At 40.3% G+C, this 9,469-nt stretch overlaps 1 protein-coding gene across 4 annotated transcripts in view; it reads left to right on the forward strand.

Moving 5' to 3' along the window:
- Positions 1–7,645, forward strand: part of IL15RA (interleukin 15 receptor subunit alpha) — a 157,009-nt gene extending 149,364 nt beyond the window's left edge. For all 4 annotated transcript variants that reach the window (XM_073589059.1, XM_073589056.1, XM_073589057.1 and 1 more), the window contains one exon: positions 6,290–7,645. In XM_073589059.1, coding sequence (XP_073445160.1) covers positions 6,290–6,407 — 118 coding nt within the window. In that variant the 3' untranslated portion in view covers positions 6,408–7,645. The remainder of the gene's footprint in view (positions 1–6,289) is intronic.
- Positions 7,646–9,469: the final 1,824 nt, after the last annotated feature.

The following is a 9,469-nucleotide window of genomic DNA, read 5'->3' on the forward strand; positions in this document are numbered from 1 at the left end:
CATTTGTGGGGGTGCTCCAATGTTTAGGCACACAGGGGCTCTCCAAACACGACATGGTGTCTACTAACGATTAGGGGTAATTTTCATTTAAAGTCAAATGGCGCTCCTTCCCTTCTGAGCCCTGCTGTGTGCCCAAACATTGGTTTCCCCCCACAAATGGGGTATCAGTGTACTCAGAACAAACTGCACAACAACTTTTGTGGTCCTACTTCTCCTGTTACCCTTGTGAAAATAAAAAATAGCGTCCTAAAAAATCATTTTTGTGGAAAAAAAATGATTTTTTATTTTCACTGCTCTGCGTTATAAACTTCTGTGAAGCACCTGGGGGTTCAAAGTGCTTACCTCACCTCACCTCTTGATAAGTTCCATAAGCGGTCTAGTTTCCAAAATGGTGTTACTTGTGGGGGGATTTCACTGTTTAGGCAGGGGCTCTCCAAACGCGACATGGTGTCCGATAATGATTGGAGCTAATTTTCCATTCAAAAAGTCAAATAGCGCTCCTTCCCTTCCGGACCCTGCCGTGTGCCCAAACAGTGGTTTATGACCACATATGAGGTATCGGTGTACTGAGGAGAAATTGCCCAACAAATTTTAGGATGTGAAAATGAAAAAACTGAGGCTAAAAGAAAATTTTTGTGAAAAAGAAGTACTTTTTCTTTTACCGATCAACTTGTGAAGTACCTGGGGGGGTTCAAAGTGATCATTATGCATGTAGATAAGTTCCTTGGGGGGTCTAGTTTCCAAAATGGGTTCACTTGTGGGGGAGCTCCAATGTTTAGGCACACAGGGCCTCTCCAAACGTGACATGGCAACCGCTAAATATTCCAGCATGTTTTCCATTCAAAAAGTCAAATGGCGCTCCTTCCCTTCTGAGCCCTGCCATGTACCCAAACAGTGGTTTATGACCACATATGAGGTCTCGGTGTACTGAGGAGAAATTGCCCAACAAATTTTAGGATCCATTTTATCCTGTTGCCCATGTGAAAATGAAAAAATTGATGCTAAAAGAAAATTTTTGTTGTAAAAATTAAAATGTCCATTTTTTCTTTCCACGTTGCTTTAGTTCCTGTGAAGCACCTGAAGGGTTAATAATCTTCTTGAATGTAGTTTTCAGTAGCTTGAGGGGTGCAGTTTTTAGAATGGTGTCACTTTTGGATATTTTCTGCTATATAGACCCCTCAAAGTGACTTCAAATGTGAGGTGGTTCCTAAAAAAATGGTTTTGTAAATTTTGTTGCAAAAATGAGAAATCGCTGGTCAACTTTTAACCCTTATAACTTCCAAACAAAAAAAAAATTTGGTTCCAAAATTGTGCTGATGTAAAGTAGACATGTGGGAAATGTTATTTAGTAACCACTTTGTGTCACATAACTCTCTGGTTTAACAGAATAAAAATTGAAAATGTGAAAATTTGGAAATTTTCAAAATTTTTGCCAAATTTCTGATTTTTTCACAAATAAACGCAAAAATTATCGACCTAAAATTACCACTAACATGAAGCCCAATATGTCACGAAAAAACACTTTCAGAATCGCTAGGATCCGTTGAAGCGTTCCTGAGTTATTACCTGGTCAGAATTGCAAAAAATGGCCAGGTCATTAAGGTCAAAATAGGCTGGGTCATGAAGGGGTTAAACACATCTAATTGTGAAAATTATTATTCCAAGATCTATTGATTAAATAAACTTTAAAATTAACTTAATTTAAAACTTTGTTCTTGGGAAAACACTTGTAAAGAGTATGCTAAACTGTTCACATTTTACCAAATTCATCTGACTGATTTGCTCTTTCACTATTGCTAACTATGTTAAATGTCAGCCGTCATAAATCTTTGCTAAATCTTTGCTAACATGAACTCGCAGTCATATCTGGCCAGTTGTAATCTTAGAACAACTCTGTCTTTTAGGCCCCAATTATTTCACCTGTATTGGTTCTCCACATCCTTTAGCTTTGCGTTCCTTCAGGTCCTTCTGCTTTCTGTCTGTAATCCGGAGAGCATGGCTGTGTCTGTGATGTGTCTACAAGTTAAAATGGTGTAAAAACGTGTTGACGTAATACATGACATATGCAAGTAGGGTAGGGAATTTCAGGTGATTGTTAAGACTCTTGAGCAGTGTTTCTCAACTCCAGTGCTTAAGTACCCTCAGCCCAGCATATTTTGAGCATATCCTATAGAAAGAAGACCTTTGGTAGTTTCTGAGACATTGGTAATATTTACATCACCTGTATGTTACTAAAGAAATGTGACTTGTTAGAGGTACTTGAAGACTGGAGTTTAGAAACACTGGTCTAGCAACCCACTGTTAGCTATGTTTTAGACTTTTCAACCACATAAAAACCTGTCAAACAACCATCTTAATGGTAGCAGTCCATATAGCCGGGTCTGGCTGTAAGTAACGTTAATTTATGTCCACAGTAGGTGCTTAAAATGGTCGTTAAGCATTTATGTAAATGCAAATATGTTTCTTCAATGTTACTGGAATCATTGAAATATTAAAGTTGTTGCCCGTTGCATTTAGCAATACTTACAGTATCTTATAGCTTTTATCTTCAGCCTGCTCCAAAACATGGCTTATTTGTATTGTTTTCATTCCCCATTGACTGCAAACTTGTTGGCAGTGGCCACTCTCCCTATGTTTATACAGAAGCATTGCATTGTTTTTTTTTTAGCTCGATGTATACATTATTTGTGCCATGTAATGTATTTTTTGTCATAAATCATAACTGAGATTGTATTACAATGGCTTATCTTTAGGAAGCATCACACCATCCACACCATGCAAAAATGTCATGTTGCAACATCTCTAAGGCTACTTTCACACATCAGTTTTTTGCCGTCAGGCAGGATCCGGCTATTTTTAGAAAAAACGGATCCAGCATAAATTTTGGAGAACTGTAGAAACGGATCCGTTTTTCTAACGGATCCGTCTAGCAGGTTATATCTGTTTCCTGGGGGCTGGCCAATTTTATCTGAGCATGCGCAGACTTAAAAAAACGGATCCGGTGGCTGAATCCGTCTTTTTCTGGATCCGGCGCATTCCGGAGCCCATATACTTTCATTGTGGCAAAAAGCCGGAAGCGTCGGATCCGGCGCTTCCAGCTTTTTCGCCGGAGACAAAAAACGTTACAGTAGCCGTTTTTTCCAGACGCCGGAATGAGACAAATAGCTGGATCCGGCAAAAAACGGATGAAACGCAATGCCATCCGGCAAGATCCGGCGCTAATGCAAGTAAATGGGGAAAAACTGGATCCGGCATTGCATTTCGCCGGATCCGGTTTTACAAAAAAAAGCCGGATCGCGCCTGACGGCGAAAAACTGATGTGTGAAAGAGGCCTTAAACAGAGTGTGTCACCCTTTTGAGCCTTTTTTCAGTTATTAATATTATTAACTCAAAAAGGTGACATATTCCCTTTATATGTTGTGCTCTAGTCTCAGTCATTCATGTGTAAACCTGCCTGATGAAAGAACCTCTGTGAAAGCAAGCAAACATACATTTTCTGGTAAGCCGATAAGGGTACATGCCCACGATCCGGAGTTGCTGCAGGTTGGAGGCTGCGTACTTGTGCAGCAGCCAGCTGTTACAGCAAGTGGATGGAATTTGAAGAAATCCCATGCCCACTATGAATCCAGAGACGCCCGCGGATCACCCGCAGAGATGCACATGTGGCGCGTCTTTCCAGACCGCAGCATGTCAATGTCTCTCCGCAAGAGAAATTACATTAATAGAATGTATTGAATGCGGTGATTTCGCACGGTTCAGGGAACACATGTTGATTCACCTGCGTTCAATAGACAGCAGCGCTTTGGAGGCAGTGAACATGTACTGCGCCCAAAGCACTGCTAGTTCCGGATCATGGGCACCCGACATAAAGGTATGATTCTTATAATATTTTTGTCTTTTTTGTGCACTAAAGTATTTACATAAATTTTTCTGGCTAACGCGGTACCAGAATATAATTTTTGCTGTACATTAAAAGACAAACCTCTAAGAGTTTAGTTACTCTTTAAACTAAGCACATTGCCTTGTGAGTGATATAAACGTGGTGAAAACAGTACGTTACTTTTAAAATCACCTACTCTGTTATCCAGAAAATGCACTTTCTTCCGTATCTCAATAAAGGTGCTCGGTGCACTTTTGGTATGGCCGAGCAGCTGAGAGCACTGATCCGAGAGAGCACACTCTCTAAAGACACCGCTCCTCTCACAATTGAGAGGAGGCACCCTCATGCAATAGTGGGAAGATTGGTGCACTCAGCAACTCAACCTCTGAGCACTCTTATTAACATACTAGATTATGGCCCGATGCTATCACATCGGGAGGATGCGATAGCATCACACCTCTTGCCATGTTAACCCTCAACACACACACTCCTCTCACCTTTCACCATCTCCACTCACTCTTTCACTCCACATACGACCCCTTCTCTCACTCCATCTCTCATACTCACGCCGTCATCGCCGCTGCTCCACGATCCCCGACATCTTCTTCCGCCGGCGCCATCCTGGATCCAGACGTTGTCCACGCCGGCGACATGTTCTTGCGGCGACGCCATCTTGAGTATCGTGAAATCCCGCGATACTCAAGATGGCGTCGCCGGAAGAACATGTCGCCGGCGTGGACGACGTCGGGATCCAAAATGGCATCGGCGAAATCTCGCGAGTTTTCGCCAACGCCATTTTGGATCCCGACGTCGTCCTCGCCGGCGACATGTTCTTGCGGCGACGCCATCTTGACTATCGCGGGATTTCGCCGATCCAAAATGGCGTCACCGCAAGAACATGTCGCCGGCGTGGAGGACGTCTGGATCCAGGATGGCGCCGGCGGAAGAAGATGTCGGGGATCGTGGATCAGCGGCGATGACGGCGTGAGTATGAGAGACGGAGTGAGAGAAAGGGTCGTATGTGGAGTGAAAGAGTGAGTGGACGTGAGTGGAGATGGTGAAAGGTGAGTGGAGTGTGTGTGTTGAGGAGTGGTGTGTTGAGGGTTAACATTGAAAGAGGTGTGCGGTGACGTCACCGGTTACAACTGGACGGAAGTTGTTACAACCGGAAGCTGCTTAGGGCATTTATTATTATAGATGGAAAAAAGTGCATTTTCTGAATAATGGAAAGGATAATTTTACATGTAAATGTACAGTTGCGGGGGGGATATATTCTTCATAAGCTAATGTCTTTAGTTTAAAGCAAGTCTGTCACCCAAAACTTACAAACGAAGACCCGTTTCTGTCACTGTAAATAATTTGGTGGGCACATGCCACTTCACAGACTCTCTTTAATTGTTGCATATGGAATACAGTTTCAAATAAACAAAATACTATCTGTAGAACAATGTTATATGTTCGATACTAGCTTATTTGTAGGCGGGAGATCAGGAAAAAGAATCATTTGTTTTAAGGAAATATTGCAAAAACCTGGTATATGGACTCGTACAATCAAGTGTAATATATGTACATCTGTTGTCTGTAAAAATAGCAGATGGACTAATGTAATTCCATAGGGCTGTTCAGATGAACAGTGATACAAATTACCGAAAACTGATGGCACATCTAGAACTAGTCTGAACTGGTGCATACCATAAAACAGCTTACATCAAAAGTAGAAAATGGTTGCATTCAATTGCATTAAGGCATATCAATGTGAAATACAAGAAGTGTGAATAGCTTTATGGCTTTTGAAATTTAGGAAAAACACATGAGATACTTAGCACAAAATTTGGCCAAAAAATGTGAGCCCATTCACCAACGTCATGTGTTCCCTGAACCGTGTGAAATCACCGCATTCAATACATTCTGTTAATGTAATTTCTCTTGCGGAGAGACATTGACATGCTGCGCTCTGGAAAGACGCGCCACATGTGCATCTCTGCGGTTGATCCGCGGGCGTCTCTGGCTGCTGCATAGTGGGCATGGGATTTCTTGAAATTCCATCCACTTGCTGTAACAGCTGGCTGCTGCACAAGTATAAAGTACTTAAAGTTTAAAAAAAATCAAATCTCATAGGGTTATCCATACAGAATACATTCCAATTATTAACATAGGAAACTGTTACTATTTCTGGTGTATAAAATCGAATGCCATACAAATTAAAATAATGGACACAGAATGAACATGCATGGCATATAGATGGAATATGGATGACGAAATAGATGAAAATTGGATGCCTTTTTTTCTGAATTAAAATCGGAAGATTTTTCAGGCACTCGTGTGAACCCGGCATTAGTGTGTGCTGAGGAAACACTGTCCCATTGTTGCCAATAGTTAAAATAACACGCATGGCGTTTCTCGTTGCAGCTCAGAAAACTCTCGCCCCGTGGAGTCTCAGATACCACTGCGGAGTACCGACACGGAGGATCACTTTCCTGCTTCACATACATCCAATAAAGACAGTGAGGAGGAATCATTCTTGTAATGCACTAAGTTGCGAAGCACACAGAACATTAAGAGGGAAACTTTTGGGTATATTTATTCCTAATACCAACCACAAACTTAATGGTGTGGTGAAGAAAACCAAGAAAGATTGCATATGTAATATTAACATTCATGACTATGGATGGCTGAAGCTAATATAGATGAGGGACAACTATCTGCCATAGGACTAGCCAGATACGTTTCTGGACACCTCGGAAAATGTGAACCAGCTGCAGAACCACAAGTGTTAATTAAACCAAATTAGAGGACTGCATGAAGTGATGAATGACAAGTGCCATCCTAAGAAAGTACAATGGCTGCACATAGGAAACAATAACATAGGAGATGCGAAGAGACTCACCAGAGACTGAGATGTGGACATCAGTGTTATTGTAACACCAAAACTAGCCCAAAAAGTCAACCCACAATGGCTGGTGCCACAAAGCACAACATTTTTAAGTTCCGTCCCATTGACCCACTAACGCCCACAAACCTCTTGAGAAACGTGCAAAATAATCACATCATTTGAAGCCCATTTTATGGGATAATGTTGTGAAACTAGGATTTCTTGGAAGGGATGTTATTAAAATAGCTAATTTATTCTGAAGGCATGAAAAGGTTGGCAAAAATAATACATCATAATAATACATTATAAAAGACAGTCATTTTTTGGTAATTGCACTGGTGGCTAAAGGCATTTCAGTTATTCTTACCTCTAAGGAGAGTGTATGCTGCATGGCTTGACAGTGTATGGACACTTTTGCAAGCATTCTTTAAATTCCTAAAAAACAAAGTATATTTTTTATACACTGTATATTCAAAAAGTAGTATATTTCTTATCATAACTATTGCAACTTTTTTCTACTTCGTTTGCACTGCAGTGATAAAAGTAATGGTAGCAAAACTGCATCACAGATTAAAAAAAAGTAAAAAGATTTAAAAAAAAAACCATCAACAGATAAACTAATATTTCTTGAAACAAGACAATGCGGACTATTTCTTTGTTAAAGGGAATGTGTAATCCGAAATTGACCTATTGCTTAATTCAGATATGAAATACACATATGAACAGTCATGTGATAATTGTTTGAAAAGATGTGCAGAGCAAAATCCTAACAGTGTGCATACTACACCCTGTAAACCCTAGTCCAGAAAAAAATGTTAAAAAGGTACGGTAAATCAATTATTTGCACTTTTTACACTCGGTCTTGTTATTAAACTCCTTCTTCTTGTTGGGTACATCGACATTAGGAGCAATAATGTGATTTAGACCCTACTGAATTGTATTGAAGTATTTAATGAGCATGCTCTCATCAGGGCAAAGGTTGTTGTGAAGGATGGCCAGTCAGGGAAAGCTGTGAATAACACCTTTTGTGAACAGTAGATCATCTACTGTACATAGAGGTGTTACTTTCCATGGTAAACCTGTCTGTGAGAATGAGACTGCTGAAAAGCCTTCTATAAAGAACAGGAAGCCTTAGACCAGTATGAAAATTGTAAGATAACCAATTAAAAAAAAAAATTTTAACATAAAAATCTGATTTAAATGATATATCATATTCAGCTATTTGCAAATAATGTTAAAAAAAACAACGTGGCAGATCAAATTTTTAACAAAGTATTGCCTAAACTTTTACTTGAAAATGTAAAGCGTTTAGTTTTTACTATTTTTCATTGTGTTTTAAGTGGCAGTTTCGCTATTTTATTCTGGTGTTTTCATGGAAATTTTAAAGCTCTGTTAAGATAGCAATGTAAAAAATATGCTACGTTCTGCCCGACACCGATGTCTACTGGCAAGGACTGCTCCTGCTGACAATTCTGTTGATGTCACATCTGAAAAGTGACAAAAAGTGCCCAATAGAGCTTCTCCTGGGCAATAAACGTGTATCGCATGTAGGGATGAGCAAACGTGCTCAGATAAGGTGTTATCTGAGCATGCTGGGGTGTTAAATGAGTGACTCCGGCATGCTTGAATATTATGTTTGAATCCTTGCACCTTCATGTCTCAGCCACACCTGCAGGAATTGCCTAACAAACAGGTAATTCCTACATGTGTTGCCACAAGATATGCAGCCACAGGGACTTGAACATATTTTTCGAGCATACTGAAGACATTTAGTTAGCACATGAGCATATTCGCTCATCACTAATACTATGGTATTGTAGATATCTTCTTAACCAGCAGCACAGCAGAATTATCCTTATATTCCTTTCTACTATTGTTGATGTCACATGGACAGAGCAGTTTCTTCTCTGCTCTGTTAAGGAGGCATCATTTCCAATGTTATGCTTATTGTCAGAGTTCTCCCTGCTGCTTAAGTGCAGGGAGACGGTAGTCAATCAGTATGACATCGGCAGTGACACTCCGATGACATAGCGCACTGGAAGTGTGAACTGCTCTGTTGAAGTCAAGTGAATCACAAGAATTGCTGGCCGGGGCTGTTAGTGAGTGCTGGGAGATGGTAGAGATCAATAACTACCTGTCTATAAGTTATTAGCCCCATAAGAAAAAAATAAAAAAATACTGCATAACCCCATTAACCCATATCTGAAATTGTTTGAGTCTCTGGTACATAGAAATGTTTTTGGGCCATTAAGGAAAACTGTAGTCAAACTGTACATGTAATGGCAGGTCTGTGCTCACTTTACTGATTTTGAACAGGACAAGTGAGAAGTCTTGAGTAAATACTTCTGCAGATAATAGTAAAACTGTAAGAAAACATTGAGCTGCTCTTAAAACAGATCTGTCACCTGATTTTACAGTAGATCTTTGAAACCTGATGAGGCAGTTGTGTTTAATAATCCATGTCAGACTGGTTGTGTAATCCTTTTTTATATTATAAACTCAATCTCAGCCCACCTAAACTGATTGACTGCTCCTTAGTGTCCCTCATGGTGCAGCGTTCTCACTGCTCAGTACAAGCTGCAGTGATCGGTGAGGCTGGTTTTATGGAGACACTTGGACTCCAGAACTCAATCACTTAGTTGGACTGAAATACCAATTTTAATATCAGGATTATACAACCATTCTGACATTTTCATCGGAAGAACACTACCCTCATT

Source organism: Dendrobates tinctorius, unplaced genomic scaffold, assembly GCF_039654945.1.
Source record: "Dendrobates tinctorius isolate UK_male_01 unplaced genomic scaffold, ASM3965494v1 ptg000105l, whole genome shotgun sequence".
NCBI classification, from domain to species: Eukaryota; Metazoa; Chordata; class Amphibia; order Anura; family Dendrobatidae; genus Dendrobates; species Dendrobates tinctorius.